This window comes from Ruditapes philippinarum, unplaced genomic scaffold (assembly GCF_026571515.1).
Source record: "Ruditapes philippinarum isolate M1 unplaced genomic scaffold, ASM2657151v2 ctg10692_1_1_1_1, whole genome shotgun sequence".
Taxonomy (NCBI): Eukaryota; Metazoa; Mollusca; class Bivalvia; order Venerida; family Veneridae; genus Ruditapes; species Ruditapes philippinarum.
In genome coordinates this window covers 1-24,186 of record NW_026853354.1, presented here as the reverse complement: position 1 = coordinate 24,186, position 24,186 = coordinate 1, and the positions used below count along the sequence as shown (strand labels likewise).

Sequence of the window (24,186 nt, the reverse complement as noted above, 5' to 3'; positions counted from 1 at the left end):
TATATAGTATTTTAAGAGTCATTGCCCTTGACTTATTGTCGCATGTAACTCAAAATGTTTTTGACCTAGAGCCATGAACCTTTACAGCAATATTAATCAGCATGTGTAGTTGTGCACCTGGGTATTTTTGTCTGGATTTATTCAGTATTTTTAGAGTTATTGCCTTTCACTTAGAACATTTCAGCAATTTTCAACTTGTGTTGCATGAAACTCAAAAAGGATTTGACATAGAGTCATTAAACCTTACGGGAAGGTTGCTCAGCATATGTAGTTTTGCACCTGGGGTTTCGCTTGTGGATTTATCCAGTATTTGTAGAGTTATTTCCCTTGACTTAGTAAAAACCGTTTCATTAAGTTGTTATTTGTTCCTTGAGTGCTTGAGTTAGAATCAACCAACTTTACAGGAATAATGATCAACATCACTAAATTACAGGAATAATGATTCACATCACTGTGAAGCTATGTACCTGGGAGAGTTATTGCTCTTGACTTACAGTAGTATAAATTTGCAATTTTCAACTTGTTCGTGCATAGCTCAAAAAGTATTTCACTTGTAGGCCTGAAAGTTTACAAGAATGCTGGTCAACATGTGTACTTATGCACCTTGGGGTTTCCTTGTGGATTTATTCAGAATTTGTTAAGTTCTTGCCCTTAACTTAGTTAAAGACTTTTAGTTTTCAAAAAATATTTGACCTAGAGTCATAAGATTGACAGAACAGTGGCGTGTGGGGGCACCCGTGTCCTATGGACACATTTCTAGTTACACTTTGAATTTAAGCCGGGACATAACTCTGAAAATATAAGAAATATCATTGAAGGAAACTTTATAGATAGATGATCTCATTGAATAGAAGTGCAGTGCAAAACAACATAACTCCGCCTTGCCTTATTTTGAAGTTTTTGCCCTTTGTTCATTTTTTATACTTTCCTGTGTCCAGTACCTTCTCGGGGAGCATCACCCGGCAACCGGTTCTTGTTGTCAGAGTTATGGCCCTTTAATAATTTTTATTTTTAAAGTTTGTCCTGACTACTTCTCTTATACCACTTATGCAATTTCAATGAAACTTTACAGGATTGATCTGAAGCTCAAGTCGTTGTGCATACTGCACGGGTTTTCCGATTGAAAGATTGTTGACAGAGTTATGGCCCTTTGATAAAAAGGTGTTTTTTCTGTGTGTTGCCAGATACACAAAAGCTTGTCCGGACTACTCCTCATAAACTACTGGTACAATTTTATCCAAACTTTACAGGAATGATCAGTACCATGTCTAGTTGTGCACTGTCCGTCTGTCTGTCCGTCTGTCACAAAACTTGTGCCAACTTGAATTTGGCCATCATGAGGCGACACATGTGTTCACTGATCGCTCTTGTTTGTTTTTGATAGAATTTCTGGTTCCTGTGGTTATTGCTACTGACCGAATTAATCGGGATAGAAATAAACTTGATGACGCTTACGGTAGTGTTTTTATGCCACCGCAGCATCTGCGATGCGGTGGCATATAGTGATTCACCTGTGCGTGTGTTTGTGTGTGTTTGTGTGTGTGTTATATAGATTATATAGTGAACTTAAAAAATCTTCTTGTAAAAAACCACTAGTCCAATTTCAACCAAACTTGACAGGATTGTTCCTTGGGTGAAGGGCTTTCAAAGTTGTTCAAAGAATTTCATTCCATGCAGAAATCTGGTTGCCATGGCAACCAAAAGGAATTATAAGAATAAAATTAAAAAATCTTTTTGTAAGGACCCAAAAGGCCCAGAGCTTAGATATTTTGCATAAGGCATTGTCTGGTAGACCTCTAACAAGATTGTTCAAATTATAGCCCTGGGGTCAAAATTGGCCTCGCCCGGGGGGTCATTGATTTTCACTATGTACATATAGTAAAAACTTAAAATACCTTCTTGTAAAAACCCAAAAGGCCTAGAGCTTAGATATTTTGCATAAGGCATCATCTTGTAGACCCTTACCAAGATTGTTCAAATTATAGCCCTTGGGTCAAAATCGGCCCCGCCCCGGGATCATTGATTTTCGCTATATGTACATATAGTAAAAACTTAAAACACCTTCTTGTAAAGACCCAAAAGGCCTAGAGCTTAGATATTTTGCATAAGGCATTGTCTGGTAGACCTCTACCCAGATTGTTCAAATTATAGCCCTGGGGTCAAAATTGGCCCCGCCCCAGGGGTCATTGGTTTTCCTTATATGTATATAGTAAAAACTTAAATAGCAATTGACAAATGCTAGAGGTTAGATATTTTGCATGAAAAATTGTGATGTAAACCTCTAGCAAGATTGTAATAATTATAGCCCTGGGGTCAAAATTGCCCCCGCCCTGGGGGTCATTGATTTCAATATATACATATAGTAAAAAATAAAAAAAAATCTTATTGTCTAAAGGTACAAGGCTTAGAGCTTTAATATTTGTTAAATAATATCATCTAAAGGTACTCTACCAAAGTTGTTCAAATTTTGCCTCAAAATTAGCCCTGCCCCTGTGGGCCATAGGTTTATCTTATATGTATATAGTAAAACTTAAAAAATCTTCTCTAAATTTTCAAAGGATAGAGTTAAGATATTTTGCATGAAACATTGTGTAGTGAACCTCTAGCAAGATTGTTCAAATTATAGCCCTGGGGTCAAAATTGGTTCCGCCCCGGGGGTCACTGATTTTCGTTATGTACATATAGTGGAAAGAAAAATTTTGTCTGAAGGTTCAAGGCATAGAGCTTTGATGTTTGATATATAATATCATCTATAGGTCCTCTACCAAAGTTGTTCAAATGTCAAAAATTGGCCCTGCCCGGGGGCAGCGATTCTCATTATGTACACATAGTAAAAACAGAAAATAAAACAAATGTTTTCTGAATGGGAGAAAGCTATAGCTTAGATATTTGACTTGAAATGTTGTTTGGTGGACCTGTATCAAGATTGTTATTTAACCCTTGGGTCAAAATTATGCCTTGCCCAAGGGGACAGTGACCTACTTTCTTGTCCTTTGATGTACAGCAATGACATTTTGACCATGTGCACAGTTTCAGTTGTAAAATTGAACTTTGACCTAGATTTTGATGATGTGACCTACTTTCTTGTCCTTTGATGTACAGCTCTGAAATTTGAACCATGCGGTGGCATAGCATTTTTCTCAAATGCAATCTTGTTTCTAATCAAATGTACCTTTCAACTGTTTCAAGGTAAATTGAAAACAACAATGGTAAAAATCATCTTTAGTTTGGAATCGTAATCTAAAATGAAATGTAAAATGAGATTGTACTTGCATTTATTTACACCAGCTAGACACTGACATGGAGTAACGCGTTTATTCTCTCTCGGTGTCACGCGCTGTTATTTTCGTTTCGGAGTCACTCTCATCACACGTTTCTCATGCGGAGTCACTCTCGCGGAGTTGTGAGTGGATTCCTTGATCCTCCGAGGATTTTGCATATTTCTCGTTATCTGTACTGTAGGTTACATATATAAATATAATGCAGTATGCATATATAGAACACTATTCGGTTCCGCTCTACTTCTCTGCAATTACTGGCTGGAATTCAATGAATCTTTATAGGAACCTTCAATACAAAGAGGAGATGCGCATATCATGGCCTTGTTCCGGTCAGACATTTTAACTTAAAGTTATGGCCCTTGATTACTTATGTAGTATGCAACCAGAGCAATACGGTAATCGTTTCCGTGCTACTTCTCTGTAACTACTGGCTGGAATTCAATGAAACTTACTGGGAACCTTCAATACCAAGAGGAGATAGTTGCCTTGTTTTGGTCAGACACTTTTACTCAGAGTTTTGGCGCTTGATTAGTTATGTAGTATGCATATAGAACAATAATCATTTCTGCGCTACTTCTCTGCAACTACTGGCTATAATTCAATGTTACCTTATGGAAACATTCAATACCAAGAGGAGATGCGCATATCGTCGCCTTGTTTCGGTTAGACACTTTAACTCTGAGTTGTGGCCTTTGATTAGTTATGCAGTATGCATATAGAACAATATTCGTTTCTGTGCTACTTCTCTGCAACTACTGGCTGGATTTATTGGAATCATCAATATCAAGATGAGATGCGCATATAGTTGGCTTGTTCTGGTCAGACACTTTAACTCAAAGTTATGGCCCTTGATAAGTTATGCAGTATGCAAATAGAGGGAACTCTATGGAAACCTTCAATACAATAAGGAGATGCGCATATCTTCGCCTTGTTCCTGTCAGACACTTTAACTCATAGTAATGACCCTTGATTAGTTATGCAGTTACTGGCTGGAATTCAATCAAACTTTATTGGAACCATTTATACCAAGAGGAGATGTGCATATTGTTGCCTTGTTGAAGTTGTTCAGACCAGACCCTTCATTACAGAGTTATGGCCCTTGATTAGTTATGTAGTATGAATATAGAGCAATATTGCTATTTCTTTGCAACTGCTGTATTGATTTCAACAAAACTGGCAACCATGGATACACATGGATACACATGGATACACAAAGGCGATTGACATCTCATTGACATGTCCATATATTACTATTAAACACAGAGTTATGGCTCTGTTATTGCCCTGAATATTTATCAAGTACTAAGAATTTACTGCTATGCCATGATAAATATATAGATAAAGCCGTATGTCTTCAGTTGTTGTGTTATTAATAACAGTACTTGGCGGGGGATATAAATTCAACGAATTTGCTTGATAATTAAGTGAGGTCTTACTGCGGAGATAACTCTGTTTTTTTTCAAAATTACCTAGTAGATTTTGAACACATGCTACAGGAATGATTGTTAGGTCATACTCTGCCTACATAAGTTATATAACTGGTCTCAGTAAAATACACAAGTAAAATACAGAAGCTTAAGTTAAAGTTTACAATTAAAATCCATACAGAGAAACGTGAATGCCTAAGAAAAACACATTCAACTTCTTTTGCATGAGGCTATAACTACAAAATTCCTAGCAGATTTACACACATTTTATGACTTATTAAGGGTAAGAAAGACCATCGAATTAAAGTCACAGATATTATCCATTAATTATGCCCCCACTTCGAAGAAGAGGGGGTATATTGCTTTGAACTTGTCGGTCCGTAGACCAAATGGTTTCCGAGGGATAACTAAAGAACCCTTAGGCCTAGGAACTTCAAACTTGGTATGGTGATTGGTCATGACCAGTAGATGACTCCTATTGATTTTGGGGTCAATGGGTCAAAGGTCAAGGTCACATTGACCTTGTAAACAAAAACGGTTTCCGATCAATAACTAAAGAACCCTTAGACCCAGGAACTTCAAACTTGGTATGGTGATTTGTCATGATCAGTAGATGACCCCTATTGATTTTGGGGTCAAGGGGTCAAAGGTCAAGGTCACATTGACCTCTTAGGTAAAACGGTTTCCGATCAATAACTTAAGAACCCTTAGGCCTAGGTTCTTCAAACTTGATATGGTGATTTGTCAGGACAAGCAGATAAACCCTTTTGATTTTGGGGTCAAGGGGTCAAAGGTCAAGGTCACATTGACCTTGTAGGTAAAAACGGTTTCCGATCAATAACTAAGGAACCCTTAGGCCTAGGAACTTCAAACTTTGTATGGTGATTGGCCATGATCAGTAGATGACCCCTATCGATTTTGGGGTCAAGGGGTCAAAGGTCAAGGTCACATTGACCTCTTAGGTAAAAACGGTTTCCGATCAATAACTAAAGAACCCTTAGGCCTAGGAATTTCAAACTTGATATAGTGATTGGTCATGACCAGCAGATGACCCCTATTGATTTTGGGGTCAAGGGGTCAATGGTCAAGGTCACATTGACCTTGTAGGTAAAAACGTTTTCCGATCAATAAGTAAACAACCCTTAGGCCTTGGAACTTCAAAATTGGTATGGTGATTGGTCATGACCAACAGATCACCCCTATTGATTTTGGGTCAAGGGGTCAAAGGTCAAGGTCACATTGACCTTGTAGGTAAAAACGTTTTACGATCAATAAGTAAACAACCCTTAGGCGTAGGGACTTCAAACTTGATATGGTGATTGGTCATGATCAGTAGATGACCCCTATTGATTTTAGGGTCAAGGGGTCAAAGGTCAATGCCTTACTGACCTCTTAGGTAAAAACGGTTTCCTATCATTAAGTAAAGAACCCTTAGGCCTAGGAACTTCAAACTTGGTATGGTGATTGGTCATGACCAGCAGATGACCCCTATTGATTTTGGGGTTAATGGGTCAAAGTTCAAGGTCACATTGACCTTGTAGGTAAAAACGGTTTCCGATCAATAAATGAACAACCCTTAGGCCTAGGAACTTCAAACTTTGTATGGTGATTGGTCATGACCAGCAGATGACCCCTATTGGTTTTGGGGTCAAAGGTCAAGGTCACATTGACCGTGTAGGTAAAAACGGTATCCGATCAATTAACTAAAAACGCTTAAGCATAGGAACTTCAAACTTTGTATTATGATTGGTCGTGACCAGCAGATGACCGCTATTGAATTTTGGGTCAATGGATCAAAGTTCAAGTTCACATTGACCTTTTAAGTAAAAACAGTTTCTGATAAATAACTAAAGAACCCTAAGGGCTAGGAACTTTAAACTTGGTATGGTGATTGGTCATGACCAGCAGATGACCCCTATTGATTTCGGGGTCAAAGGTCAAGGTCACATTCGACATTGTAAGTAAAAACAGTTTATGATCAATAACTAAAGAACGCTTCAGCCTAGGAACTTCAAACTTGGCATGGTGATTGGTCATGACCAGCAGATGACCCCTATTGATTTTGTGGTCAAAGGGTCAAAGGTCAAGGTCACATTGACCTTGTAGGTAAAAACGGTTTCCTTTCAATAACTAAAGAACGCTTAGGCCTAGAAACTTATAACTTGGTATGATGATTGGTCATGGCCAGCAGATGACCCCTATTGATTTTGGGGTCAGGGGGTCCAATGTCAAGGTCACATTGACCTTGTAGGTAAAAATGGTTTCCGATCAATAACTAAAGAATGCTTAGGCCTAGGAGCTTCAAACTTTGTATGATGATTGGTCATGACCAATAGATGACCCCTATTGATTTTGGGGTCAAGGGGTCAATGTCATATTGACCTTGTACTTAATGACGGTTTCTGACCAATAACTCAACAACTTAAGTTGCCTTGGTTGATATTTTTATATTAAAACAAAAATCCATTTGGTATACACATTTGAAGGTCTTATGTAATATAACAACTAGGTCGTCATTAATGATGCCTACATGATTCATAAAATTTATGCATATATTATTTGGTAAGATTTGTAATAACTTTAATTGCTTCACACAACCTATGGGGTCACAGTTTTTATTACCTTGTGACTAGTCATGACCAGTAGATACTAGATAACTGATAACCCTTATTAAGTCTTTGTTCACTGGGTCAGATGTCATGCATAATAACCTGATCACATGACTAATTGGCTGCCGATAGGGGGCATACATGTTTTACAAACATATCTTGTTTAATTATAACTGGATTATTTATAAAATGTTTATACTCCTTTTTCTCGAAAATGGCATATTTTTTGCTGTAAAATTTACCATTATAAGATATATACCCGTTTTGCATAAATTCGGATGCTATATTTGACGCCATTATGGATTACATTCCGTGGTAGGTTGGATAGATGTTACCGTTACGATATGCTTTTTAACTGCTTTCCGTTCTTGTGTAAAATATATTATATGGTATAAAAAATATTATATCCGTGTAGTTTCAAAACTAAATTTTTTGAACTTGATGAATAGAACGTTTAAAATATTCAGCATTAAACCTAGTATATAGTCATGTAATCTCTTTAAAACAGATAATAATATTTTCTATGACAAACTATTCATATAAAACTCCTAACTAGTTAAATCACTTAGAACTTAAAGTTCATCAAGCAATAGCTTTTAAGAATATCGAAATGATACATTTCTATTGCTTTATCAGTATTTGAAATACTTGAAAAGTTGATAATTGCTGACCAATCCACATTATTTGATTCTAAATGATGTCCTATTTATAAGATAATTTTTTAAATCAAACCTCTGAAGGGTCATATTGGTTTACGGATTTGATATAACTAAAACACAGGCAGTCGGTGCGTGGCTTGGATACTAGTATGTATTATACGTGTACATGACCACTCCCACATTTTGATAATTTAAATATCTTTATAATTCAAAATGTTTTTAAAACATCATATTTTTAGAAAAACACATAAAAGTTGTTGCTTTAACTTTATTCATAAAAACTGGTCAAGGTAAGACATCACATCATCATTGGCCACCTTTTTAGCTCACCTGTCACAAAGTGACAGGGTGAGCTTTTGTGATCGCTTTTCATCCGGCGTCCATCCGTCCGTAAACTTTTACTTTAAATGACATCTCCTCATAAACTACTAAGCCAATTTCATTCAAACTTCAAAGGAATTTTCTTTCCTTTGGTGGTCACCTTTAAAAATTGTTCAAAGAATTTAATTCCATGCAGAACGCCGGTTGCCATGGCAACCGAAAGAAAAAACTTTAAATATCTTCTTTTAAAAAACCCAAAGAGCTAGTGCTTAGATATTTGGCATGAAACATCTTCTAGTGAGTGTCTACCAAGTTTGTTCAAATAAAAGCCCTGGGGTCAAAATTGGCCCGTCCCAGGGGGTAATTGATTCTCCCTTTATGCATATAGTAAAAACTTAAAAAATCTTTTTTTAAAGAACCCAAAGAGCTAGAGCTAAGATATTTAGCATGAAACATCTTATGTGTGTCTACCAAGTTTGTTCAAATAAAAGCCCTGGGATCAAAATTGGCCCTGCCCCGTGGGTTATTGATTTTCCTTATATATGTAAAGCAAAAACTTAAAAATCTTCTTTGAAAAAACCCAAATAGCTAGTGTTTAGATATTAAGCATGAAACATCTTCTAGTAAGTGTCTACCAAGTTTGTTCAAAGCCCTGGGGTCAAAACTGGCCTGCCCCAGGGGTGTTATTGTTTTTAACTATATGTGTATAGTTAAAACTTAAGATATCTTGTTTTAAAAACCCAATGAGGTAGAGCTTAGATGTTTAGCATGAAACATTTTCTTATGGGTGTCTACCAAGTTTGTTCAAATAAAATCCTTTGGGTTAAAATTGGCCCTGCCAGGGGAGGGGGCAGAAGGGAAGGTCATTGTTTTTCATTATATATGTGTAATAAAAACTTAACATCATTAAACATCTTCTAATGGGTGTTTTTCAAGTTTGTTCAAATAAAAGCCCTGGGGTTTAAACTGGCCCTGCTCAGGGGGCCTATATACAGGTGAGCTACCTCAGGGCCATCATTGCCCTCTTGTTGTTTTATTTTCAGGGTTTGGCTCGCGTGATCAGTTGTGCTTTAACTCTGGTGAAGTGTGTGAAATATCAGCTGTTGATAAATGGACTGCCGTTTTCAAATTTGGCATGAGCTCCGGGATTACAAGAGGAGGCTTTAATTTATACGGAGGAGTAGTGCGTGAAAGTCTCAAAGGACACTTGAACAGTTTTGAATATTATCTAAAAAATCAAATAATGATTCTTCAACTTGGAGATACCCCTTTTGCGAAAAATGGAGATTCTGGTGCGTTAGTTTTCATAAAAGGAACACCTGATTTTGCTGCTATTGGCATTGTGGAAGGTGGTATGGGGTGTTATGTGTTTGTCACCCCAATTTGTGATATTTTAACAGCTGTTGGTTGTACGAAAATGTGCCAATTTACGCCAGGATGTAATGCAGTTTTGACTGATTCAGGTGATGAAATGGATGTTTCTTAATTGTTTAATTAGCAAACACGAAAAAAGAAAATGAATTAAAATTGTAATGAAATTTTGTGATTTCATAGTGTATTGAGTGATATGCCGTGCTCAAGTGGAGGTGGGTTAATAAAATTTGCCATTATTCATCTGTCCTCCAAAGTAATCTTGCTGTCGCATGTTATGTCACATTAAGCTTTAAAAGTGCTTGAGCTAGTATCAACAAACATTACTGCAATGTTGATCAGCATTTAAAGTTGTGCAACTGGGGTTACTCATGTGGAATATTTAACTTTTGTCAGAGTTATTGCTGCTTGACTAAGTAAATAATTTGCAATTGTCAATTTCTGCCCCGCGTAGCTCAAAATATAATTGACCTACAGTCTTGAAACTACATAGGAATATAAGTCAGCATAATATGTAAAAGTGCATCTGTGGATTTGCTTGTGGATTTATTCAGTGGGTTGGCGCAACACCCATATCCGGGGCATTAGCTTCTACATTGCGAGGCAGAATTTTTATATAACTTTGTAAAAATGTTCTCAATAGTGAGGCGGAGTGTAAAAATTGTTGTTCTTTTCTATATTGCTTTGCATGTGATGACAGGTCCATATCTTGATCGGTCAATAAACAGAACAGTTTCCCATCAAGCACTTAAACACAGGGAACTAAACAACTTGTTATTGGGATCATTTGATGAACCCAGTTGTTTTTAGGGTCACTTGGTCAATAGTCAAAGTCACAATGACAAACGTAAATGGCTAATTAGCTTAGCGGGCATACAGGTTTAACAAACATATTTTGTTTATATTTTAGAGATTCCTTCCTTCTTTGTTTGTTTTATGTTGTTAAGATTAAAAAAAGTTAAAGAAATTATAATTATGCAAAACAAAGTGTACAAGTTTATACTGTTAGTAGGTATTACCCAAATTGTGAAGTTAAAGGGACTTCACTGAGGTTTTAGGACATTGTATTCCTTATATTTTTATACATTTTTCTTTTTTAATTATTTATGTGTGAAATTTCAGATTATTTGCTCACTTTGTTTTTCCAAAATATTAATAATCATTTTAGCCAGACAAGTCAAAGAATAGCGAGAGCTAATATTACTTACCAAAGTGTCGCATTGGGGACACACTTTGGCTAAGTAACTACTGAGAAAATGAGTTGCCAAGCTTGTTCTCTTTGATTATCTTACATGATTACCACAAGACCCATAACCTGTGAAAAGGTGAGCTTTGAGATCTCAATTTGTCCTGTCGGCATCCGTCTGTACACTTTTACTTTAAATGATATCTCCTCATAAACCGCTTAGCCAATTTCATCCAAACTTTACAGGAATGTTCCTTTGGTGGTCACCTTTGAAAATTTTTATTCCATGCAGAACTCTGGTTGCCATGGCAACCATAAGAAAAAACATTAAAAATCATCCTTTAAAAAAGCCCAAAGAGCTTAAATATTTGGCATTAAAAAAACTTCTAGTGAGTGTCTTCCAAGTTTGTTCAAATGAAAGCACTGGGGTTAAAATTGGCCCAGCCCCAGTTGGTCATTGATTTTCCATATATATGTACACAACTTTAATGTTTTTACACATGTACTATTTCAGATACAAATTTTGTATCACTTTGTGATATTAGTTTAAGATTTTCATTTTATATCTGCTTTTCTATAGTTTAAAATATTAGAATATTAATTGTTTCTTGATATGGAGGGTTTTTATATTCAGGTGAACAATTTCAGGGCCATCATGGCCCTCTAGTTTGATATTTAAGACCATTTTGTCTTTGAAATTCTTGGTTAAGTTTTTGCATGTAAGCTGATAACTCCATAACTAGTGAGGGGTTGATTTTAACTTCATAAATCTATTTGAAAGTAATAGGAAGTCACTGTATTAACTTAAAGCATGAATGTTTGTTTGAATTATTGCCTATTTTGAAGTTAGAAAAGTCTTTATTATCCATCACTGTGGATAGTTGAGCACACTGTTCTATCAACAGCGTTGGTAGTTCAAAATGATAGAAAAGTACTTAAATGAGTGTGCCAAAAAATTACACTTAATCATATTATATTTATTATATTACTATATTATATTTTCAATTTTATTCGGAATATGTTTATAGCTTACCTGAGCACAAATTGCTCAAGATGAGTTTTTGCGATCACAATTTGTCCAGCGTCTGTCGTCAACTCTTTATTTATACAAACGGGATGTTCAATCATAAAGCTCTACTAAAATTGTTCAAGTGGTTCTGCGCAATTGAACATCAGAGTCAGGAGGGCTAAAAATAGATTTTCGAAATGAAAACATCATTTACTGAAACTCTGCAAAAGTTGTTCAAATAAAAACCCTGGGGTCAAAATTTGCCCCGCCATGGGGGTATTTGATTTTCATTATGTACCTATTGTAAAATCTTTAAGAATCTTCTCCTCTGAAATTGCATGACCTAGAGCTTAGATATTTTGTGTGTGGCATCATGTAATGAAACTCTACAACAATTGTTCAAATTATAGCCCTGGCGTCAAAATTTGTGTGTAACATCATCTAATGAGACTCACTCAAATTGTTCAAATTATAGCCCTTGGATCAAAACTGAAAATAATAAAAAAGCATAACTTCTGAATTTGCTTTGCCAAGAGCTTTGATATTTTGTGTGTGGCATCTTGTAATGAAACATTACAATTTTTTTTTCAAATTATAGCCCTGGGGTCAAAATTGGCCTTGACCCTGAGGTGGTCATTGATTTTCCTGATATGTATATTTATAGTTAAAACTTAAAGAATCCTATCCTGTGAAAGTGCAAGGCCTAGAGCTTCAATAGTGTGTGTGTGTGGCATCAAGTGATGAAACTCTACAAAAATTGTTCAAATTAAAGCCCTGGGTTCAAAATTTGCCTTGCCGCGGGGGTCTTTGATTTTCATTATTTACATATAGTTAAAACTTAAGTGCAAGGCCTAGAGCTTCAATATTGTGTGTGTGGCATCATGTAATGAAACTCTATAAAATTGTTCAAATTATACCAATAGGGTCAAACATAGGCCTTGCCTCAGGGGGTTCATTGATTTTCCTGATACGTATAATAGTAAAAACTTAAAATCTACTTGTCAAAGACCAGAAGGTGTACGGCCTTGATATGTGTTATGTAACATAATCTAGTGGTCTTCTACAAAAAATGTTCAAATAATAGCCCTCTGGTCAAAATAGGCCTCGCCTCAGGGGGTCATTGATTTTCCGGATTTGTATATACAGTAAACTTAACTTATAGCGAGTACTTCCAGTTATAAGGAAAATTTTTTTGCCTGCATTTTTTACCTTCTGCTTATTTAACATAAACATATACGATTATTGCGAGCACGGTTATAAGGAATAATCGCTTATAAGGAATTCATTTCTCAGTCCCAATTTAGATAAAAGAAGAGAAAATTACACTTTTGTTACAAACTCAAAAATATCAGTAAATAAATCCTGCATATTCAACTTTTGTTTTCATTGGAAACGGATTAAAACTTGACCGAATGTACCGTTTATTGTTGTATGTACTTCAATACAACTATGAATATGAATTTTTGTAGCAATACATAATACAAAAAGTTTTCTATTTAGGATATTTTTAGCACGGGTTCTTGTCACCAATAAAAAGGTAATTCCTTTTATTTGCTTACCAGAGTCGAAGGCTCAGGGTGAGCTATTAGTATCAAAGGGGGATGCTCCAGTGTCCGTCGTCCGTTATCATGTGTCAACAATCGTCTTCTTCTCTGAAACTACTAAGCAGAAATACATCAAATTTAGTCTGTAGCATCCTTGTGGCAGTCACACTTGAATTTGCTCATGTCATTCAAATTGGCCGCTTTTAGGGGCCGCTGAAGCTAAAAATAGAAAAAAATAAACGTCTATTTCTACAGAACTAATTGATGGATGATCACCAAACTTTGTCTTTAGCATTTTTAGGTAGTCTTTAATCAAGTTTGCTAATATTATTTTGATTGGCCCCTTTTAGTTGTCTCTAGGGCTAAAATAGAAAAACCTTTAAACAATCAGTTCGTTATATGTAAATCTGCTGGCTATTAAAACTCCTTATACAAGGAACTAATTCGCATTATGCTTTCAAGGAACTCCGCATATAAGGAACAAATTTTGAATGTCCCAAAATCTGCTTGTCAAAAAATAGAAGATGTAGAGCCAATATTTGGTATGTAACATGATCTAGTGGTGCTCCATAAAGAGTGTTCAAATTATTACCCCAGGGTCAAAAGGCGCCCCGGGAAGGGGCTCATCAGTTTTTAGCTCACCTGTCACAAAGTGACAAGGTGAGCTTTTGTGATCGTTTTTCGTCCGGCGCCCTTCTGTCCGTAAACTTTTACTTTAAATGACATCTCCTCATAAACCACTAAGCCAATTTCATCCAAACTTCACAGGAATGTTCCTTTGGTGGTCACCTTTAAAAATTGTTCAAAGAATTTAATTCCATGCAGAACTCTGGTTGCCATGGCAACCGAAAGAAAAAAAAATATCTTCTTTTAAAAAACCCTAAGAACTATAGCTTAGATATTTGGCATGAAACATCTTCTAGTGAGTGTCTACCAAGTTTGTTCAAATTAAATCCCTGGGGTCAAAATTGGCCCCGCCCCGGGGGGTCATTGTTTTTCCCTATATGCATAAAGTAAAAACTGAAAAAATCTTCTTTTAAAGAACCCAAAGAGCTAGAGCTAAGATATTGAGCATGAAACATTTTCTAATGGGTGTCTACCAAGTTTGTTCAAATAAAAGCCCTAGGGTCAAAATTGGCCCCGCCCCGGGGGTCATTGATTTTCCCTATATGCATATAGTAAAAACTTAAAAAATCTTCTTTTAAAGAACCCAAAGAGCTAGAGCTAAGATATTCAGCATGAAACATGTTCTAATGAGTGTCTACCAAGTTTGTTCAAATAAAAGCCCATGGGTCAAAATTGACCCCGCCCCAGGGGGTCATTGATTTTCCCTATATGCATATAGTAAAATCTTAAAAAATCTTCTTGCAAAGAACTCAAAGAGCCAGAGCTAAGATATTTAGCATGAAACATGTTCTAATGGGTGTCTACCAAGTTTGTTTAAATTAAAGCCCTGGGGCCAAAATTAGCCCCGCCCCGGGGGTCATTGATTTTCCTTATATGATTATAGCAAAACTTTAAAAAAAGCTTCTTTGAAAAAACCCAAATAGCTAGAGTTTTGATATGAGGCATGAAACATCTTCTAGTGAGTGTCTACAAAGTTTGTTCAAATAAAAGCCCTGGGGTCAAATTGGCCCCGCCCTGGGGGTCATTGATTTTCCCTATTTGCATATAGTAAAAATTTAAAAAATCTTCTTTGAAAAAACCAAATAGCTAGATTTTAGATATTAAGCATGAAACATCTTCTAGTAAGTGTCTACAAAGTTTGTTCGAATAAAAGCCCTGGGGTCAAAACTGGCCCCGCCCCAGGGGTGTCATTGTTTTTAACTGTATGTGTATAGTAAAAACTTAAAAATCTTCTTTTAAAAAACCCAATGAGCTTGAGCTTAGATGATTAGCATGAAATATCTTCTTATTGATGTGTACCAAGTTTGTTCAAATAACAGCCCTCGGGTGAAAATTGGCCCTGCCAGGGGAGGGGGAGGAGAGATCATTGTTTTTCATTATATGTGTGTAGTAAAAACTTAACATTGTGAAATAAAAACTTAACATTGTGAAACATCTTCTAATGAGTGTCTTCCAAGTTTGTTCAAATAAAAGCCCTGGGATTTAAACTGGCCCCGCTCCCGGGCCCTATATACAGGTGAGCGACCTCAGGGCCATCATAGCCCTCTTGTAAAAAAAGTGATATAGAGAAATCTTTTAAAATCTCCTTGTCAAAATCCATAAGGCATAGAGCCTTGCTATTTGGTATGTAACATGATGAAGTGGTCCTCTCTAAAGATTATTTGCAATTATGTCCCTGGGATGAAAAGGGGCCCTGCCAAGGGGCTTATCGCTTTAAACTCACCTGTCACAGGTGAGCTTTTGTGCAACCGTATTGTTTGTTGTCTGTCCGTGCGTTAACTTTTTCATTCCATTTACTACTTCTCAAAAACTGCCTATCAAAATTGAATGAAACTTGGCAGACATGTTCCTTGCATGAAGCAATAGTATAGTTGTACAAGGAACTGAATTCCAGCCTATTTTTTTCTAAATCTTTAAACAAATGTTTTTGTCAAAATCCACAAGGAGTAGAGCTTTGGTATTTGGTGTGTAACTTCATTAAGTGGTACTCAAGAAAGAACAGGCATATACCCATGCCTCAGGTGAGCGACCCGGGACCCAACGGTCCTATTGTTTTAGTATCTTTTTTTATCGAGTACCTAAATTGATCTGTTTTGGATTTTCTATTTTTACTCTTTAATGCTCTTTGACCTGAGTGGAGCTCCTTTAAGTGAACTTTAAATGATTATTATTTTAAGATTACATAGATAAACCAAAGGAAAGTATAAACATGCTTAACTGTAAATTAAGATGTGTTAGTATATACTGTTAGTCATACACTGTATAATAATACCAGTTTCCGGCTGTCCTTCGGGATATGTATCAGTTCTTGGCTGCTCCACCGGGTTATACACCAGTTTTCGGCTGCTCCTTGAGGGAAATATTCCAGTTCTCAGTGGCCACAAAGGGATAAACATGTAAACCAGTCCTTGTCTGCTCCTCAAAGATAATTATATACATATACAGCTATAACGAGATCGGTGTTAACTTGGGTATCTCTTACAGTGTACATATATTCAGCGTCACATACATATTTTTCCGAATTTTAACGGGGTAACTCCATTGGCACGTCGTTTGTGTCAGTTTGTCTTATTGAGAACACAATGGTCAATTAAGTGAGCAATTATTGACCAATAAGCGATCAAATGTGGCAGCCTTCTTTTGTCAGCACTTCAGCCTCAATTGTTCTCTAGGTGATGAAATATTATAACATAACACATGTAAATGATTAATTATTATGCCCCCACTTCAAAGAAGAGGGGGTATATTGCTTTGCACTTGTCGGTCCGCCGGTCGTAGACCATATGGTTTCCGAGTGATAACTAAAGAACGCTTAGGCCTAGGAACTTTAAACTTTGAATGGTGATTGGTCATGACAAGCAGGTGACCCCTATTGATTTTTGGGTCAGGGGGTCAAAGGTCAAGGTCACATTGGCCTTGTAGGTAAAAACAGTTTCCGAATGCTTAGGCCTAGGAACATCAAACTTGATATGATGATTGGTCATGACCAGCAGATGACCCCTATTGATTCTGGGGTCAAGGGGTCAAAGGTCAAGGTCACATTGACCCTGTAGGTAAAAATGGTTTCCGATCAATAACTTAAGAATGCTTAGGCCTAGGAACTTCAAACGTGATATGGTGATTGGACATGACCAGCAGATGACCCCTATTGATTTTGGGGTCAAGGGGTCAAAGGTCAAGGTCACATTGACCTTGTAGGTAAAAACGGTTTCCGATTAATAACTAAAGAACGCTTAGGCCTATGAACTTCAAACTTGGTATGATGATTGGTCATGACAAGCAGATGACCCCTATTGATTTAGGGGTAAAATGTCAGGGTCACATTGACCGTGTAGGTGAAAACAGTTTCCAATCAATAACTTAAAAACGCTTAGGCCTAGAAACTTCAAACTTGGTATGATGATTGGTCATGACCAGTATATGACCCCTATTAATTTTGGGGTCAATGGGTCAATGTCATATTGACCTTGTACTTAATGATGGTTTGTGACCAATAACTTAACAACTCCAGTTGCCTTGGTTGATATTTTATATTAAACTAAAAATGCTTTTGGTATACACATTTGAATGTCTTATGTAATATAACAACTTGGCTGTCATTAATGAGGCCTACATGATTCATAAAATGTATGCATATATTATTTGTAAGATTTGTAATAACCTAAATTGCTGCACACAACGTATGGGGTCACAATACTTATTACCTTGTGACTAGTCATGACCTGTAGAGACTACATAACCCTTATTAATTGTTTGTTCACTGGGTCCGAAGTCATGCATAATAACCTGATCATATGACTAATTGGCTGCCGATAGGGGGCATACATGTTTTACAAACATATCTTGTTACACATGACATCGCTTATTATCCCCGCAGATGGAATCGGGAGGGGGATATTGTTTTGGCGTTGTACATCCTTCCGTCTGTCTGAATTTAGTTTTGCACTAGTTCTTTGCAACTGCTGGCTGGAATTAAATGAAACTTTATGGGAATCATCAATATCAAGAGGAGATGGGCATATCATCGGCTTGTTCCAGTTGGAACTTTTACTCTGAGTTATGGTCATTAATTAGTTATGCATTATGCATATAGAGTAAAAATCGTTTTTGCCCTACTTCTCAGCAAATGCTTGCTGGAATTCAAGAAAACATTATGGGAACTTTTAATACCAAGAGGAGATTTTCAATCGTCGGCTTGTTCTGGTCAGACACTTAAATTCAGAGTTTTTGCCCTTGATTTGTTATGCAGTATACATATAGAGTAAAAATCGTTTCCGCACTACTTCTCTGCAACTACTGGCTGGAATTCAACGAAACTTCATAAGAACCTTCAATACCAAGAGGAGATGCGAATATTGTCCCATTGTTCCGGTCAGACACTTAAACTCAGAGTTATGGCCCTTGATTAATAATGCAGTATGCATATAGAAAAATAATCATTTCCGCATTACTTCTCTCCAACTACTGGCTGGAATTCAACAAAACTTTATGGGAACCTTCTATACCAAGAGGAGATGCGCATATCGTCGCCTTGTTCTGGTCAGACACGTTAACTCAGAGTTATGACCCTTGATTAATTTTGCCTTATGCATATAGAGCAATAATAATTTCCGCGCTACTTCTCTGCAATTACTGGCTGGAATTTAACAAAACTTTATGGGAACCTTCAATACGAAGGAGATGCGCATATTGCTGCCTTGTTCCGGTCAGCGATTAAATCAGAGTTATGGCCCTTGGTTAGTTATGCAGTATACATATAGAGCAGAAATCGTTTCCTCGCTACTTCTCTACAACTACTTGCTGCAATTCAATTAAACTTTATGGGAACCATTTATACCAAGATGAGATGTGCATAATAGATCCTTCATTACAGAGTATTGGCCCTTGATTAGTTATGTCACTTTTTAAATAAGGAATCTTAATGCCTTTTTTTAGCTCACCAGAGCCAAAGGCTCAGGTGAGCTATAGTATCAAAGGGGGATACTCTGTCGTCTGTCGTCATGCGTCAACAATCTTCTTCTCTGAAACTGCTGGGCAGATTTACTTCAACTTTGGTCTGTAGCATCCTTGTGATAGTAACACTTGAATTTGCTCATGTCATTTCAATTGGCCCCTTTTAGGGGTCAACAGAGCTAAAATAGAAAAACATTTAAACATCGTCTACTATAGAACTAATTGATGGATGATCACCAAACTTTGTCTGTATCCTTCTTTGGTAGTCTTTTATCACGTTTGCCCATATTAATTCGATTGGCCCCTTTCAGGTGCCGCTAAAGCTAAAAATAGAAATACCTTTAAACATCTATATCTAGAGAACTAATTGATAAATGATCACCAAATTTTGTCTGTATCATTCTTAGGTAGCCTTTTATCAAATTTGCTCATATCAATTTGATTGGCTCCTTTCAGAGGTCTCTAAGGGCTAAAAATAGAAAAACTTCAACCCTCTTCTTCTACAGAACTTGTGGATGGATGATCTCCAACTTTTGTCTGTAACATTCTTGGGTAGCATTTTATCAAGTTTGCTCATATTAATTTGATTGGCCCCTTTTAGGGGCCGCTAAATCTAAAAATAGAAATACCTTTAAACATCTATATCTAGAGAACTTATTGATGGATGATCACCAAACTTTGTCTGTAGCATTCTAAGATAGTCTTTTTTTATCAAATTTGCTGATATTAATTTGATTGGCCCCTTTTAGCTGTCTCTTGGAATTAAAAATAGAAAACCCTTTAAACGTCTTCTTCTACAGAAATAATTGATGGATGATCACCAAACTCTGTCTGTAGCATTCTTGGATAGTCTTATATCAAGTTTGCTCAAATTATTGTGATTGGCCCCTTTTAGGGGCAGCTGAAGCTAAAAATAGAAATACCTTTAAACGTCTATTTCTACAGAACTAATTGATGGATGATCACTTAACTTTGTCTGTAATATTTTGGGTAGTCTTTTATCAAGTTTGCTCATATTAATTTGATTGGCCCCTTTTAAGTGCTTAAGCTAAAAATAGAAATACCGTTAAATTTCTTTTACACAGAACTAATTGACGGATTACCACCAAACTTTGTAGCACTCTTAGCTACGCTTTTAACAAATTTGCTCATATTAATTTGACTGGCCCCTTTTAGGGACCACTAAAGCCAAAAATAGAAAAAAAACCTTTGAAAATCATTTCCTATTGAAATAATTGATAGATGATCACCAAACTTTGTAGCATTATTAGGTAGTCTTTTATCAAGTTTGCTCATATTAATTTGATTGGCTCAAATTTAATATCAGAAAATATTGACAATGGATAATATCCAACACTGAAAAGCAGTTGTTTCTGGTGAGCGACTCAGGGCCATCATGACCCTCTTGTATAATGCATACATGTACCTTCATCCTATTTTTGATTATTGTTGTAATATATGGGGGAAAGAAAACAAAAAAATGTATATGCCAAATATACAAAATACAAACCCCAGTTTAATGCAAAATTGTTCTAGACCTTACAATGAGAAAACGATCAGAGAATTTTTACAAAAGATTAAAAATGTTGCCTTTCAAAAAAAGATTTATTTTTCACATCGGTGTCCAAGTATATAAAGCACTGAATAATATATCCCCTCAATATGTCCGAGACTTACTTACCATATCAAATAATCAAAAGTATAATCTCAGATCGATATCTCATCGTCTTACAAACCACGTAGTAATTATTTTAATGACACACTCCAATTTAATCCCATGGTTATTTGGAATTCCATACCGCTTACTATAAGAAGAAAAACAAAATTGTCAATATTTAAGAATAGTTTAAAGAAATACTTATTTAATCAACTTTAGCACGGTCCGTGTGTATTATATATACAAGATACGCTCTTTATATTCATACATGTGTTTTTTATTATTATGTTTTCAAATAATGGGTGTCTGTCTTAGTTTTAAGTTTTTGATTGTGTTAATTTTGTAAATAAGTTTTACTTTTTTAAATTGCAGATTAAAATGATGCTATATGGAAAGTATTATGTTTAATGATAAATAAAATGAATTGTATGAATGTTCAGTATACATGTATGTGTTAAGATATATGTTAAAATTGTGATAAACCATTTAATAATTTCTTTTACATGTTATATTTTCTTTGACTGATATGTGTTATTTTGTGTGTGCGTTTTTATTTTTTTAGCTCGACTATTCGAAGAATATGAGAGCTATTGTAGTCGCCCCGGCGTCGACGTCAGCGTCCGTGTCGGCGTCTGCGTTGGTTAAAGTCTTTTGTAAATTCAAATATCTCAATTATTGAATATTCAATTGAAACTTACAATACTTACTTATAGCATCAATATACATCAGATTGACAAGTAAGATAACTCTGCCTACAATATTTTCAGAATTATGCCCCTTTTTACCTTAGAAATTTTGGTTAAAGTTTTTTTGTAAAGTCAAATATCTCAATTATTGCTTGAGATATTCAATTGAAACTTACAGTACTTATTTATAATAACAATGTACATCAGGTTAACAAGCAGGATTACTCTGCCTATAATATTTTCAGAATTATGCCCCTTTATAACTTAGAAATTTTGGTTAAAGTTTTTTTGTAAAGTCAAATATCTTAATTATTGCTTGAGATATCCAATTGAAATTTAAAATACTTTTTATAGTAACAATGTACATCAGTTTGCAAAATTGCATAACTCTGTCTGCAATATTTGCAGAATTATTTGCCCCTTTGAAACTTAGAAATTTTGGTTAAAGGTTAAAGGTCTTCAAGGATATTTACTTGAAACTTTACACATGTACTAAGGGTCATAATTGGGGAGTCATAATGGTATGTCACCGACCAAGTTCCATAACTCTACTCGCATTTAGGCTGATTCATCTCCCCTGTTCTACTTAGTCTCTTGGTTAATGTTTACATGAAAGTTTTTCATATCTCAATAACTATTAAAGATAATTATTTTAAACTTCACATATGCATTTAGAATCATAATTGCAGGTCCATAATTCTATCTTGCATTTAGGCTGATTTTTCTCCCCTTTTTTCAACTTAGAAATTCATGGTAAAGCTTTGTTTGTAAGCTGTTATCTCCATAACTACTGAAGAGTTTGTTCCTTTTTGGGTCATGTTTATGCATTCATAATCATAAAGCAGTGTTTTACTTGATAAAACATCTTAATAACAAGCCTTTGTACCTTTTCGGTCAATTTTATGTATTCATAGGTAATAAGCATTATTATACTCAATAAAACACCCTTGTGACAACTTTTTGAATAGTCGAGCCAATACTGACCTCCGACAGATCTTGTTTATTTTAGAAGGCTGCATTGTAAATAAGATGTTGCAATCTGTATATATCTTAATGTGTTACCTTTGATAAATAAAGTTATTATTATTATTATTATTAGCTCGATTATTCGAAGAATATGAGAGCTATTGTAGTTGTCCCGGCGTCTGTGTCTGCGTTGGTTAAAGTTTTTTTGTAAATTCAAATATCTCAATAATTGCTTGAGATACTCAATTGAAACTTACAATACTTATTTATAGTAACAATGTACATTAGAGTGACAAGTTGGATAACTCTGCCTACAATATTGACAGAAATATGCCCCGTTTTAACTTAGAAATTTTGGTTAAAGTTTTTTGTAAAGTCAAATATCTCAATTATTGCTTGAGATATTCAATTGAAACTTACAATACTTATATATAGTAACAATGTACATCAGATTGACAAGTCGGATAACTCTGCCTACAATATTGACAGAAATATGCCCCTTTTTAACTTAGAGATTTTGGTATGAACACATGCATCAAACATGTTTGTTTGTTATTTATTCAAGTATATTTGTAAACATACAATTAACATGTACACGATGACAGAACTTTATTGTCCAAATTTATACTTAAAAAAATCTATATGAAGTTAGGATAAGTTAATGCTACAATATGTTATGTCAATTGTTCAATATATATTTAACATGAATGTTTAAAACTTTAGACATTGAACAGTATCTAGTAGACATTATTCTGCTATCATAAATAAAAACTTGTATGACAACACACTTATTGATTTTGAAACTTGCACAATTTTATTCACTTTATTTGAAATGTTACTTGTTTAACTTAAATAAGTCGGTTTTATAGGAAGATTTGGAAGTTAATAAATAAGTTAAGATTTAGACATTGGTTGACTAACACTTTGTCTAATAAAAAGGTTAAAAGTTAAAATCATCGGAATTGACACAATTCTATTCACTTTGTATGGAAATTTGTTTGTTTTTTTGTGAAATGAGTTTGTTTAATTTAAGAATAGGAAGTTTATAAGTTACTTTAGATTTCTATCATTGATTGGCTAATATACTGTTTAAATGCATGTCTTTAACACTATATATTGTTTAGGTTAAACAGATTAAATTTTATCAGAACGGAAACAATAGATCAATGGTGACATGTATATCAGTATAGAGAGATGTTTATAAAATGTAGGCAATATATAACATTTAGATCTGGTCATAGAACCTTTATGAGAACATTGTTATTCTACTGGTTTTGTTATAAATGTAATACTTTAAGAGATTAAAATATATTTGTTTGATAGGTAAGCATATATGTGTGACTTTCATAATAAAAAAATGTACAGAATTGATTAGTGTATTATTTGTTGTCCCCTCTCTTACAGAACTAGTTGAGGGTATAAAACTTGTTGAAAATTTACTTCCCACTATTTTTAGCTCACCTGTCACAAAGTGACAAGGTAAGCTTTTGTGATCACAATTCGTCTGGCGTCCGTTCGTAAATTTTTATTTTAAACAAAATCTCATAAACCGCTAAGCCAATTTCATCCAAAGTTCACAGGAATCTTCCTTTGGTGTCACCTTTAAAAATTGTTCAGAGACTTTAATTCCATGCAGGATTCTGGTTGTCATGGCAACTAAACGAAACAAACTTAGAAATATTCTTTTAAAGAATCCAAAGAGCTAGAGCTCAGATATTAAGCATGAAACATTTTCTAGTGAGTGTCTATCAAGTCTGTTCAAATAAAATTCCTTGGGAAAAAATTGGCAGGCCTCGTGGGGATCATTTGATTTTCCTTATATGTATATAGTAAAACCTTAAAAAGGTCTTCTTAAAAAAAAGCTCCAAGGTCCTAGAGCTCCTAGATTTT

General features: G+C 35.3%; 1 protein-coding gene across 1 annotated transcript in view; it reads left to right on the top strand.

Moving 5' to 3' along the window:
- LOC132736605 (uncharacterized) overlaps window positions 1–23,595 on the top strand; it is a 48,146-nt gene extending 24,551 nt beyond the window's left edge. Inside the window, exon 3 of the mRNA XM_060723764.1 lies at window positions 9,341–23,595. Within this exon, the coding sequence (XP_060579747.1) occupies window positions 9,341–9,783 (443 nt within the window). The 3' untranslated portion in view covers window positions 9,784–23,595. The remainder of the gene's footprint in view (window positions 1–9,340) is intronic.
- Window positions 23,596–24,186: the final 591 nt, after the last annotated feature.